We start from the raw sequence: 13,553 nt of genomic DNA, 5'->3' as shown, positions 1-13,553 counted from the left end.
ACCCCTCTATTCTGAAGATGGGAGCCTCCAACCCAGAAATAATTGAGACATGGCAAACGTGAGTAGACTCAACACAAAAACTCTCTGGGTAAATAGCAGGTTGGTGTCTTTTTTTTAAATACATTTGAGCTGCCTCCAAACCTATCTGAATGGGATATAATAGTGTAAAAAGAAGCCACATCGGCTGTTGCCATAATGTAGCTCTTCCCACGCTATAGCTTCCATTAATTGACCTGAGATGAATCCCTTAAAAGGGAAGGGGTCTACGAAACTAGTGGCTGCAAAAAGCCATCTATGTATTTCCCTATAAGGGAGGTAACAGAGTCCAGACCACTAATAGGCCTCCCCGGTGGTTTAATCAGATCTTTATGGACCTTAGGAAGGTAATAAATAACCAGTATCCTTGGTGCCATAGGTATCAAAAATGCTTTCTTCTTCTTTCTTCTTCTTTCTTCTTCTTTCTTCTTCTTTCTTCTTCTTTCTTCTTCTTTCTTCTTCTTTCTTCTTCTTTCTTCTTCTTTCTTCTTCTTTCTTCTTCTTTCTTCTTCTTTCTTCTTCTTCATTAAAACCTATATCTATAGGTTTGATCAATTCTTTTTTATATTTTGTGGTTGGATCGTTGTGGAGAAATATGTAGGTATCTGTATCCGATAAGATTCTGTTCATCTCTCCCACATAGGCTGTTTTTAACACAACAATGCCACCACCTTTTATCAGCAGGACAGACAATCACATCCTTCCTATTTTGTAAAGATTCTAATCCTTCCCGAAACCTGCCACTATTCCTATCCTTCTTGATTTTTAATTTTATCAATGTCTTTTAACACCAAGTCTTTAAATACCAAGATTGCTGTAGGAACATTACCTGGTGGGTTAAACAAAGGCATTTGATAAAACTTGAGTGTCTCACCCCACCCGTAGTACCATCCATTACCCTTTAGGGCTGATAGAAAAAATGTAATATGGGCAGTACGTAGGGCAGTCTGCATGAAAGTGCAGCCTGCCTAGGGATGCCCAGTCTTGCATTCTGACACCCACCCATCTAGGCAGTTCAGTTTATATCTGAAACCCATAGGAATGCATTGCTGTTTGTTTTTCAACTGAAAACTGAGAAATGAAAAATGGATAAACAGAACGGTTCTCCTAGATTGTAAGCTCTAACGAGCAGGGCCCTCTGATTCCTCCTGTATTGAATTGTATTGTACTTGTACTGTCTGCCCTAATGTTGTTGTAAAGCGCTGCGTAAACTGTCGGCGCTATATAAATCCTGTATAATAATAATAATAATAATAAGGGCCCTTTCACACAGGCTTTCAGTCTGCATCTGTCTGTCACTTTTTCAGACAGATCCATACTGAACTCCAATGTATGTCTATAGGCCTACATCCATGTCCATTCAGGTCCATTCAGGTCCATTAACGTTGAATCTGTTTTGTCAGTTTTTAGGCAAGAAACATTTTTTTGTTTTCTTTTCAAATAATGTTTATTGAAGATTTAAAAAAAAAAAAAGAGAGTACAGTGCAGCTAAACTGAAGTACTTCAAACTGATGTGAACTGAATTGAACTGAAGATGGATGTGCAAACTTATGTAACTTGAATCTGTGTTCATCAGTTTTATTTCCTAACAGAACTGATAAACATGATGCCCATGTGAAAGGACCCAACATGTCTAAGCATCTTGATTCTACTGGGATCTTTACATTCCTAGATATTATTTTCAGACTTGTGTGTATATAATATTGGTAAAGGTCTGGTGTAATGTTTGATTTGGTACAGTTACAAAGAACTGTTGGTTACTGTTAGCTTTGAACTCTGCCTTTTGGCTTTATGGGTCATAGGATTGTTGTGGTACAACGTATGACAATTGATAGTGGTAAAGTATCCTGTCTGATGTGTTTCACAATTTTACTGGTGGGTGTGCAACAGTGGAAGGGCTACAAGAATCATTATTTTATTTATTTATTTATTTTTTCTTATGCCTAGGATGTGTGCTGTTGTATTAAATGGGTAACATTGGACATAGCTAAAATGATGAAAACAATATTAGAAAGCTTGTTGCCATTAGTCAAACACCATAAAAAGTAACACTTTTAGGCCTTGCATTTTTTCTTATGCTAGACCTCAGGAAATATTGTAATGCCCCACTGCCAGAAGGAGCCAGGAAGCTGTATTTAAAGAATTGAACAAAAACATGCTAACATTTCCAGAAACTATGATATGCAGGCTTTATCAAAGCTGTGAACATTCTGTGATTATTGACATGCTTGATGATAGTTTGCATAGAGGAAAACAAGTAAAGGAGTATTGACAGAATAGTAAATCTATCGATATGCAACTCTCACTACTCAGTCTCCTAGAATATATTTCCTTGTGCCAAAACGAGGTAGGTGAAAGCTCTTTTAATTTAGTGGTTTCCTTCGTTAGTGAAGTTAGAGGTTTCTTTCAAAGCTCTCAGAGTTGCTGAGAGCCTAAGCCTAAGCTTAGCCGTTCAAGCCCCTCCACAGCCCAGTGCTCCAGTGAGTCCTGGAGGGGCAGAACATAGAGCCAGTGAATGGCTGTCTTTATTTGTTGGTGACATAACAAAAAACGAACTTTTTTTTTTTTTTTTAACATACCAGAAAATGAAGTCTATAACGAGGTTAACATAAACATATATTTTTTATTTTTTTTTCTTAACAGAGCTGCAATGAACACAATCAACCAATTGATGGTTACCTTAAATTCATCCTGTGACGAGCCCTCAGAAATTCTTAACTTGTATTTTGAGGCAAGTTTATAGGATCTAATAAAATAATCAATGTGTATAAATATTAATGTTTTTTGATTCTATTTAAAGAAAACATTGTATATGCAAAAATATTGCATTTGCCATATGTTTTGTAGAGATCAGAAATGCCTTTCGGAATGCTAGTTTTATTTATTGCAAAATTGAGATTGCATATGTGGCCATAAATGTTCTATGCTTTAATTTTTCTTTCTTTTCCTTTTTTCCTTTTCCTTTTCCCTTTCCTTTCCCCTAATATTCATTACCTGCTGGGTTATACTTCATCTCCAGGTGAATAAACACTGGTAGACCAAAGGTCTTTAGACAGGAAGTGATCCCCTATATAACCCCTCCCATACAGAAAGTACCATTTTTTTTTTTTTTTTTTTTACCAGTGTCTGCAAGGTGGATGGCACGGTTGTTTTGAGCTTTCTGAGCTCCAGGTCTCTAGTCCCACAAACTGTTCTTAAATGAATCAAGGGATTGACCGATCAGATCAATTTGACATAGGCTTTATATGCTTAGATAAATGGTACCTGAGCCTTGCAAAGAAGAGTCAAGATCCTGCGAAGTTTTGCCTGTAATGCGGCCTCTGGGTGGACCCTGCAAAGTGGAATCCTGGACACCACAGCGCTAAGGCATTCCTGCAGGGTGCTGTACAGATCCAAGGGAGTGAACCCTAAACATGAAAAGGGTAACCCAGTCCTTGAAGGTCCACAAGTGACCGGAACCTGCCGTGATGGGTGAAGATTAGGCTCTTAGTTTCTAAGCTGCCATGCGCCTTGACGGGTAAGGGAAACCCCTTATTTAATACTGTGTGGTATCCCAGTGATTGTTACAATCGGTCAAGCTAGCTCGAGGCTGGACACCTATGTGCGGTGACCATACGGGGGAGTTTTGGGCTAGCTGTGGGTGTTTGCAAGGTGTACTTCTTTTTTTTTTTGTCTAGCTGTTTGTTTTTTACCTGTATGATGGTGCGCCATTTTGCCTTAGTTCGTCATGGTACACATGCGTGCATCTGGGCTCAACAGTTTGTTTGGCGGCCATGGCACACGCGGCTTTGCCGCACATACTGTGGCCTTTATCTGGGAGCACGAAGATTTGCGTCATACACAAATACAGTCACGCCCATTCGCCGGGACTGCGCATGCAAATTTACGTGCGCATGCAAAGAACATTCTGCTTATTTAGGCAGTGTATGCCAAGCATGTGGTGCTTCCAGAAGGCAGCTGTGGGACACAGAGTAGGTTCTGAACCAGGCACTTGCAGTGGTTCATTTCTCCTTATCTGGGTCACGTGAGTCACCAGGTGTTGCTTGGCAGGCTAAAGGTGCTTAGCAGGATTGTTGCATAGGGCCTTGGTGAGCCCTATTAAAGGGTCTCCCTTCTGAGGTGTGTTAATACTACACCCAGGTACTCCCCTTTTTGTGGCTAGTAAATGTCGTCTTCAAAAAAGAGGAGCGGGACTAACACTACAGGGAAGAGCACACCTATGTCATCGGTAGTTCCTGATGAACCTAGTTGTATCCCTAGTGTTGTATCCCCTGAAGGACCAGAAGCTTCCGGGCAATCTGAGCCTCTGCGCCTATCTGGGATTGTGCCTACAGTCAACGCTGCTGCTTCGCCCTTTATCACTAAGGATGAACTTTCCTCAGCCCTAGCTGGGTTAGAGCACAGGAATGCTGGCATGAATGCCTCCATCCCGCAGGGTGGCAAGAAGCGTGACCAATCCCCCTCCCCGGAGCCTCCTAGTCTGGAAAGGAATGGGTTGAGGATGAGGAATAGCTTAAAGCTCAGGATTCTGTGGATGGCCTGGCGGATGAGTCTGCTTCCGAGCAATCTGGACAAGAAGATATCCAGTTGGTGTCTGCCTCTCAATCAGAGGCTTTTGATCCTGAATCTTACCGAAATGGTTTGTTCTGCCTTTAAGTTGCCTCTTGCAGAGGTTACTGATCCTCCCTGGTCCCCTTTGGGATCCCTGAGGTCTCTTCAGGCCACACAGGCTTTCCCCTTACACCTTCTGTTGGAACAGGCAGTGTATGCTGATAGGAGGAACGTAAATCCTGTCCCATGGATGAAAAGTTTAAGTGGAACATGCCAGCCATAGATGCAGCAGTTTCTTCCTTAAACAAGAACTTGACTTGTCCGGTAGATAACACACAGGGCTTGAAAGACCCTGTTGACAAATTGGAGTCATTATTAAAGGCTGCCTTTTTCTTTGGCTAGTTCAGCTATTCAGCCAACTGTTGCAGCAATTGGTATCTGCCAGTCCATAAGGGATCAGATCAGACTGCCTGACCGGCCTAACCAGCAGGAGGATCTGCCTGAAAGTAAGGCAGATATTCCACAAGTGCTGTGTTTTGCTGTTGACACCTTAAAGTATTCAATACAGCAGGTTTCTCGTTTGGCTCTCTTGTCTGTACATATGCGCAGACTTTTGTGGCTTAAGAACTGGTCAGCTGAGCTTCCTTATAAAAAGTTATTGGCAGGTTTCCCCTTTCATGGGGAACGTTTATTTGGTGATCATTTTGGACAAATATAGCCAAAAGATTTCAGGAAGGAAGAGTTCTCTACTTCCTTTGAAGAAAAAGCAAAAGGCATCCCTCGTTTAAAACCTCAGGGACTGCTTCCTCAAATGTCTCAGCGCCAAGGCAGTTCCGCCGCCAACAGTGCGCTAGGGCCAGGGGCAGGCCGCAAGTCCATGGCCAGAAAATGCCCTGGGTCCAAAATTCTTCTAAACCCAGCACCAAGCTCTCCTTTTGAGGGGACGCCCCTACTCCATCGGGTGGGGGAAAGGGTGCTGCACTTTGTGGACATTTGGAGAACAATTTGGGTTACCTCAACTATATCCCGCGGTTACAAGCTGGAGTTGTGGGGGGTTCCCCCTCAGAGGTTTTTAAAATCCAGCGTTCCGTCAGATCCTCCAAAAATTTACTTATTGCTTCAGGCACTACATCATTTAGTGCATCACGGAGTGATTGTAGAGGTTCCTGTACCCGAAAGGGGCTCAAAGTTTTACTCAAACCTCTTTACGATGCAAAAACCAGACGGGGACACAAGGCCCATTTTGGACCTAAGATCCCTGAACCAGTATCTACTGATCCAGTTCTTTCGGATGGAGTCTGTCCGCTCAGTAGTAGCTTCACTCCAGATGGGAGACTTTCTAGCCTCCATCGATATAAAGAACCCATATTTACACGTACCTATCTTTCGGCCTCATCAGAGGTTCCTGCAATTTGCAGTAGAGGAACGTCATTTTCAGTTTGTGGCTCTACCCTTCGGGCTTGCTACAGCTCCCCAGGTGTTCACAAAGGTCCTAGCACCAGTACTGGGCCTTTTAAGGGCCAAAGGGATCCTGGTGCTTGGGTATCTGGACGACCTGCTCAGAGATCACTCGCTACAAGCTCTAGAACAGAGCATAACATGCACAGTGCGGTATTTGGAAAGCTTAGGCTGGATCATAAATACCAAAAAGTCAACATTGAGACCAGCTCAAAGTCTAAAGTATTTTAGGTCTGTTCCTAGATAAGGTCCAAGCAAGAGTGTTCTTGCCACCCGCAAGGATGGGTACCCTGAAGGACCAGGTGTGTCGGATAAGGGCCACCAGACAACACTCCATTCGGCTCTGTATGAGTCTTCCAGGGAGGATGGTATCCTCCTTTGAGGCAGTGCCCTATGCCCAGTTCCATTCCAGGCCTCTATAACAAGACATCTTGTTGGCTTGGAACATGAGAGGACAAGCCCTGGATTATCCAATGTTCTTATCTCCTTGGGCATGCTTAAGTCTAAACTGGTGGTTGCAGGATCAGAACCTGCGAAAGGGAAGATCTCCTCCTGGTAACTTAGAGAGTACTGACTACAGATGCCAGTCTCTCAGGCTGGAGCGTGACCCTAGAAAGGGGCTCACAGCTCAGGGTAAATGGTCAAGGACAGAACAGATCCTGCCCATCAACATCCTCGAATTACGGGCAGTAATTCTAGCCCTAGGGTCCTGGACGGCGGAGCTTCAGGACTGCCCTATCGGGGTTCAGTCCGACAATGCCATTGCAGTGGCCTAAGTAAACCAGCAAGGCAGTACCAGGAGTCGTTCAGCTCTGAAGGAGGTGAACCACATACTAGCCTGGGCAGAGGGACCTGTGCAGATTCTATCGGCAGTCCATATCCCGGGAGTAGAGAACTGGAAGGCAGATTATCTCAGCCGCCAGCAGATCTGCCCGGGGGAATGGTCCCTACACCCAGGGGTGTTCCAGGAAATTTGCCAATGTTGGGGATGGCCAGTCGGCGACCTACTGGCATCCAGGATCAAAAACAAGCTACAGCAGTTTGTGTCCCGGACAAGAGATCCTCTGGCAATCGGAGCAGATGCTCTGGTAGTTCAATGGAGCCGCTACTCCCTGGTTTATGCTTTCCCTCTGATCCCTCTCCTTCCTCGTTTTTTTTTGTTGCGCAGGATTCGGAGAAAGAGCTCCAGTCATTTTGGTGGCACCATCCTGGCCCAGAATGCCCTGGTTCCCGGAGATTGTGAGATTGACAATAGATGGGCCATGGACGCTTCCACGTAGCCCCAATCTACTGTCTCAAGGTCCTATATTCCACCCCAATTTACAGTCTCTAAATTTGATGGCATGGCTATTGAAGCCAGGATGTTAAAGGACCCTGGCATCTCGAGACCAGTGGTGTCTACCCTAGTAAAAGCTGTCACTAGGAAGATGTGGAAGACTCTGGTCTGATTCTGGAAGACTTGTATTGCTTGGTGTGAAGCCAAAAAATGGCATTTCTTTCTCGAACATCACGGGACACAGAGCCACAGTAATTACTGATGGGTTATATAGGTATCACTGGTGATTGGACACTGGCACACCCTATCAGGAAGTTCCACCCCTTATATAATCCCTCCCCCTTGCAGGGATACCTCAGTTTTTACGCCAGTGTCTTAGGTGATGGACGTGTAAAGATGTCCTGTGCTGAGCTCCAAAGGGAATATCCTAAGATCCTATACTGGGGCAAGCCAGGCGAACCGGATCCATTCAAAGTGTCTTTTCATGGCCCAATTGAATGGTACCCGGGCCTCGTGTCCGAAGAAACGAGGTTTTACCCGTAATGCTTCTCTTTTTAGAGAGCTGGACCCCGCAGATCAGAAAATGGCTTTAAACTTCCTAATTTCTGGCGAGGTGCTTTACGGTCCCAGAACTGTTGGATCCCCCTACTGATGGGGGCCCCAGTCTCTGACGGTTTTTTCACCGTGAGAGGTGAAGATTGGGTCTGTGTAAACAGCACCCTGTGGCTGGATAAGGTAAGAGGAGATTCCACAGAATTTTTGAGTTCTAGTGGCTTTTCTCCTTTAAGGTAAATGCATGCTATGCCTATTGTGACCACCGGGGGCTGCCAAGAGCACAAACCTACACATGCTGACTCTGTCTCAGGTGTTGTAATCGCTGTTTATGTCCCAGCGTCTCAAGCAGGCTGCAAACAGGTAAGGTGGAAAGGGGTATTTCTCATGTTTGAATGTTCCCCCCCAGGCTAGAGAGGGGCCACAGGGGTCTAGAAAGTGGTTATACCACCCGGGCTCTGCGGCCTAATGGCCACCATCTCTCAAGATAGCCGTTCAGGCAGATCTTGTTACCAGCCCCCCCCCCCCCCCCCCCATCCCCAGCCTTTCTCCGGAAACATGACAGGAGAGTCGGCAGCGCGGGAAGCGCTCGTTTTTTTCAAAACTCGAGGGGGGGGGGGGCGGTAGAGGAGGGGGATGTCAGCACAGGTGCTTAGACTCCCACTCAGGCCAGCTGCAGGCTATTAGAGGCACTCTGTACAGGTGCACTCGGCCTTCTGAGAGACACAGAGCTGACGGTCGCATGTAAGGTGGGACACAGGCATTCTCCTAGGCAGCATTTACTGAAGTAACACCAGACTGAGCATTGGGTAGCAAGGCTTTTAGCCAGACTACATCGCTCAGCGGGCAGTGTTCATTTGTATACCTCACACCTTGTTGCTTTGCACTATGGGTAGAAGAGGTTCAAGCACCCCAGGAACCAGAGACACTAGGGGATCTCGTTCAGGTTCTGAGGGCCCCCTGTCGGCAGCATCCTCCCCCCCTAAAGATGGGCCAGGGACGGCTAGCCAGGGAGAGCCATCGGGGTCAGGGGCTACACCTGCTTCTGGCACTTCAGCCCCTGTATATATTACACAAGAGGTTTTTTCCTCAACCATTAATGGTCTAGAGGAAAGATTAATGGCCGTGATTACGTCTTCACTCAGTGGAAGAAAACGCACTAGGCTTTCCTCTGTTCCCCAAGATCCTCAGACAGAGGAGCTCTGGGATAAAGGAGATGAATCCCTTTCAGAGGATCGGGATGGGATGGATGATTCCTCTTCGGAGGATTCAGGTGGAGAGGGACCCTCTGCGACTTCCCAAGAGGAGAAAGTCTTAGTGCAGATCCTCACTGGATTGGTCCGCTCCACATTTAAGTTGCCCATACCTGAAACTGCTAAAGAATCCTCTTCTGCTTTGGGGTCACTGAAACCTTTCCAAGCAGCACATGCTTTTCCTGTTCATACTTTACTTGAAAAGCTTATTTATTCTGAGTGGGATCACCCAGACAAACGTTTTTTTCCGCCGAGAAAGTTTTCAACACTTTATCCGATGGAAGAGAAGTTTATTAAAATGTGGGGAATACCGGCTATTGATGCCGCCATTTCCTCCGTAAATAATAGCCTGACTTGTCCTGTAGACAATGCTCAGATGCTCAGGGATCCTGTAGATAAAAGGATGGAATCACTATTGAAGGATGTTTTCTCCTTAGCAGGATCAGTGGCCCAACCTGCAGTAGCAGCGATTGGAGTCTGTCAATACTTAAGAGACCATGTTAAGCAGGTCATCAAAGTATTACCTGAACAGCAGGCCCAGGGGTTTGCTAACCTTCCAGCGGCCTTATGCTTTGTGGTTGACGCCATTAGAGATTCTATCGTGCAAACCTCCCGTCTTTTCACTGGGGTTGGTGCATATACGTAGAATCCTATGGTTGAAAAATTGGTCAGCCGAAGCACCATGTAAGAAGCTACTGGCTGGGTTTTCATTTCGTGGTGCAAGGTTGTTTGGAGAGGACTTGGATAACTATATCAAGAGAATCTCTTGTGGGAAAAGCACTCTCTTACCTGTCAAGAAGAAGAGTAAGCGTCCCTCTTTCAAACGGACTCTTTCCCCAGCGCCAGGGGCTTCAGCCTCCAGGCAGTCTCGACGGCCGCCTCCATCGGGGTCCAGAGACAAGAGTCAACCCCAGGGACAAAAGAAGTCCTGGGGAAAGAAGCCTACTAGGCAAAACACTAAGACCTCTGCATGAGGGGGCGCCCCTGCTCACTCGAGTGGGGGGAAGACTGCTACAGTTCTCAGAGCTCTGGCTGGAGGACTTCCAGGACAGATGGGTAATCTCCACGGTAACCTTAGGGTACAAGCTGGAGTTTCAGGAATTCCCCTCTCCTCGGTTCCTCAGATCAAATGTTCCCAGAGACCCAGAGAAGAAGCAGTCGCTCCTTCTAGCGTTAGAGCGACTTTTGTCGCAGGAGGTCATTATGATAGTTCCCGCAAAGGACCAGGGATTGGGCTTCTATTCCAACCTTTTTACGGTCCAAAAGCCAAATGGGGATGTCAGGCCCATTCTGGACTTAAGGGATCTGAACCGATTCCTAAGGATTCAATCCTTCCGTATGGAATCAATTCGAACAGTAGTTCCCACCCTGCAGGGAGGAGAATTTCTGGCATCAATAGACATCAGAGATGCATATCTGCATGTGCCCATTTTTCCTGCTCATCAGAAGTTTCTGCGCTTCGAGGTAGGAGGGCGCCATTTCCAGTTTGTGGCTCTGCCTTTCGGGATAGCCACTGCACCTCGAGTGTTCACAAAGATCTTGGCTCCTCCTCTGGCCAGATTAAGGGCTCAGGGTATAGCTGTCATAGCATACCTAGATGACCTGCTCTTGATAGACCGGTCGGTAGCCTCTTTGAAGGGAAACTTGAGGACCACGGTCAGGTATCTAGAACACCTGGGTTGGATCCTCAACTTAGAAAAGTCTTTCCTAAAACCAGTAAGAAGACTGGAGTATTTAGGTCTGATTATAGATACAAGCCAGGAGAAGATATTTCTACCCCAGGCAAAGATCACTGCTTTGAGAGAGCTGATTCTGACAGTAAGGGCCAAGAAGGGTCCCTCAGTCCGCCTTTGTATGAGGCTACTAGGGAAGATGGTGTCTTCATTCGAAGCAGTTCCCTATGCTCAGTTTCACTCAAGAATGCTGCAACACAGTATTCTGTCGACCTGGAACAAGAAGGTTCAGGCATTAGACTTTCCGATGCACCTGTCGCATGCGGTGCGTCAGAGCCTCAATTGGTGGCTCATACCCGAAAACCTGCAGAAGGGGAAATCCTTTCTACCGGTTACCTGGACAGTGGTAACAACAGATGCCAGTGTGTCAGGTTGGGGAGCAGTTCTGGAACAGGCTGCGGTCCAAGGGGTATGGTCCAAGACAGAGAGGACCTTACCCATCAACATTCTGGAGATCCGGGCGATACATCTAGCTCTAAAAGCCTGGACTATCAGGCTACAGGGTTGTCCGGTCAGGATCCAGTCCGACAATGCCACAGCAGTGGCTTATGTCAATCATCAGGGAGGCACCCGGAGCCGAGCTGCTCAAAAAGAGGTGAACCAGATCTTAGTCTGGGCAGAGATGCATGTGCCATGCATATCGGCAGTTTTCATCCCGGGAATAGAAAATTGGCAGGCGGACTATCTAAGTCGCCAGCAGTTACTTCCAGGGGAATGGTCTCTGCATCCCAATGTCTTTTGGGCCATATGCCAAAGATGGGGGGTTCCAGATGTAGATCTCTTTGCCTCCCGATTCAACAAAAAGATAGACAGATTTGTGGCAAGGACAAAAGATCCTCTTGCATGCGGGATGGATGCGTTGGTGATTCCGTGGCATCGGTTCTCACTGATTTACGCATTCCCGCCTATTCTGCTACTACCACGACTCCTTTGCAGTATCAGGCAAGAAAGGAAGTCGGTACTTCTGGTGGCCCCCGCTTGGCCCAGAAGGACTTGGTATGCAGAAATAGTAAGGATGACGGTGGGTTCCCCGTGGACCCTACCGGTACGCCCAGACCTGTTATCTCAAGGTCCAGTGTTCCATCCTGCCTTACAAACGATAAATTTGACGGTTTGGCTATTGAGACCCACGTTCTGAAGAGTCGTGGGCTCTCAGGTCCTGTCATATCTACCTTGATTAATGCAAGGAAGCCAGCTTCCAGGATGATTTATCATAGAGTCTGGAAGGCTTATATAACCTGGTGTGAATCCAGAGGTTGGCATCCCAGGAAATATGTCATAGGTAGAATCCTTGATTTTCTACAGATGGGATTAGAGATGAAGCTGGCCTTGAGTACCATCAAGGGCCAGGTTTCTGCTTTATCAGTATTATTTCAGCGGCCACTTGCTTCGCATTCTTTGGTCCGAAACTTTATGCAAGGGGTGATGTGTCTTAATCCTCCGGTTAAAGCGCCCCTAAACCCCTGGGACTTGAATTTGGTCCTGGCTGTGTTACAGAAACAGCCTTTTGAACCAATAAGTCAGATTCCTTTGGTCTTGTTGACAAGGAAATTAATTTTTCTGGTGGCCATCTCTTCTGCTAGAAGAGTATCAGAATTAGCAGCTCTTTCCTGTAAGGAGCCTTATTTGATTATACACAAGGATAGAGTGGTACTACGCCCTCATCCTAGTTTTTTACCGAAGGTGGTTTCTGATTTTCATTTAAACCAAGACATTGTTCTACCTTCCTTTTTTCCAGATCCCTGTTCTCCGGAAGAGAGATCTCTACATTCGTTGGATGTAGTAAGAGCAGTTAAGGCCTATCTAGGGGCAACTACTCAGATCCGCAAGACGGATGTTTTGTTTGTGCTGCCAGAGGGTCCCAATAGAGGACAGGCAGCGTCAAAAGCTACCATTTCTAAATGGATTAGACAGTTGATCATTCAAGCTTACGGTTTGAAACAGAAGATTCCTCCGTTTCAGATCAGGGCACATTCCACAAGGGCTATTGGTGCTTCTTGGGCAGTGCATCACCGGGCCTCTATGGCTCAAATCTGCAAGGCCGCAACCTGGTCTTCAGTTCATACATTCACCAGATTCTATCAGGTGGATGTGAGAAGGCATGAGGATATCGCCTTTGGGCGTAGTGTGCTGCAGGCAGCGGTACAGGGTCCTCAGGTCTGATTGCACCCTACTTGGTCGTGGTTCCCCCCCCTCAGGTAGCATTGCTCTGGGACATCCCATCAGTAATTACTGTGGCTCTGTGTCCCGTGATGTTCGAGAAAGAAAATAGGATTTTTTAAAACAGCTTACCTGTAAAATCCTTTTCTTTCGAAGGACATCACGGGACACAGAGGTCCCGCCCCTCTTCTAATACACTATATTGCTTGGCTACAAAACTGAGGTATCCCTGCAAGGGGGAGGGATTATATAAGGGGTTGAACTTCCTGATAGGGTGTGCCAGTGTCCAATCACCAGTGATACCTATATAACCCATCAGTAATTACTGTGGCTCTGTGTCCCGTGATGTCCTTCGAAAGAAAAGGATTTTACAGGTAAGCTGTTTTAAAAAATCCTATTTTTCGGAAATACGTGATTTGGAGAATTCTTTCTTTTCTACAGTCAGCTGTGGAAATCAGATTGGCTTTGAGTACAATCAGTGGTCAAGTTTCGGCCCTATAGGTATTCTTCCAAAGGTCTTTAGCCTCCCATTCG

General features: G+C 46.2%; 1 protein-coding gene across 1 annotated transcript in view; it reads left to right on the top strand.

Annotated features, from left to right (window-relative positions):
• Window positions 1–13,553, top strand: part of RB1 (RB transcriptional corepressor 1) — a 276,848-nt gene that overhangs the window by 58,180 nt on the left and 205,115 nt on the right. The window contains exon 12 of the mRNA XM_073614116.1: window positions 2,680–2,767. Coding sequence (XP_073470217.1) covers window positions 2,680–2,767 — 88 coding nt within the window. The remainder of the gene's footprint in view (window positions 1–2,679; window positions 2,768–13,553) is intronic.

This window comes from Aquarana catesbeiana, linkage group LG02, assembly GCF_042186555.1.
Source record: "Aquarana catesbeiana isolate 2022-GZ linkage group LG02, ASM4218655v1, whole genome shotgun sequence".
In the NCBI taxonomy this organism is placed as follows: domain Eukaryota; kingdom Metazoa; phylum Chordata; class Amphibia; order Anura; family Ranidae; genus Aquarana; species Aquarana catesbeiana.
The sequence above is the reverse complement of the archived record's forward strand: the minus strand, read 5'-3'. Positions and strand labels throughout refer to the sequence as shown.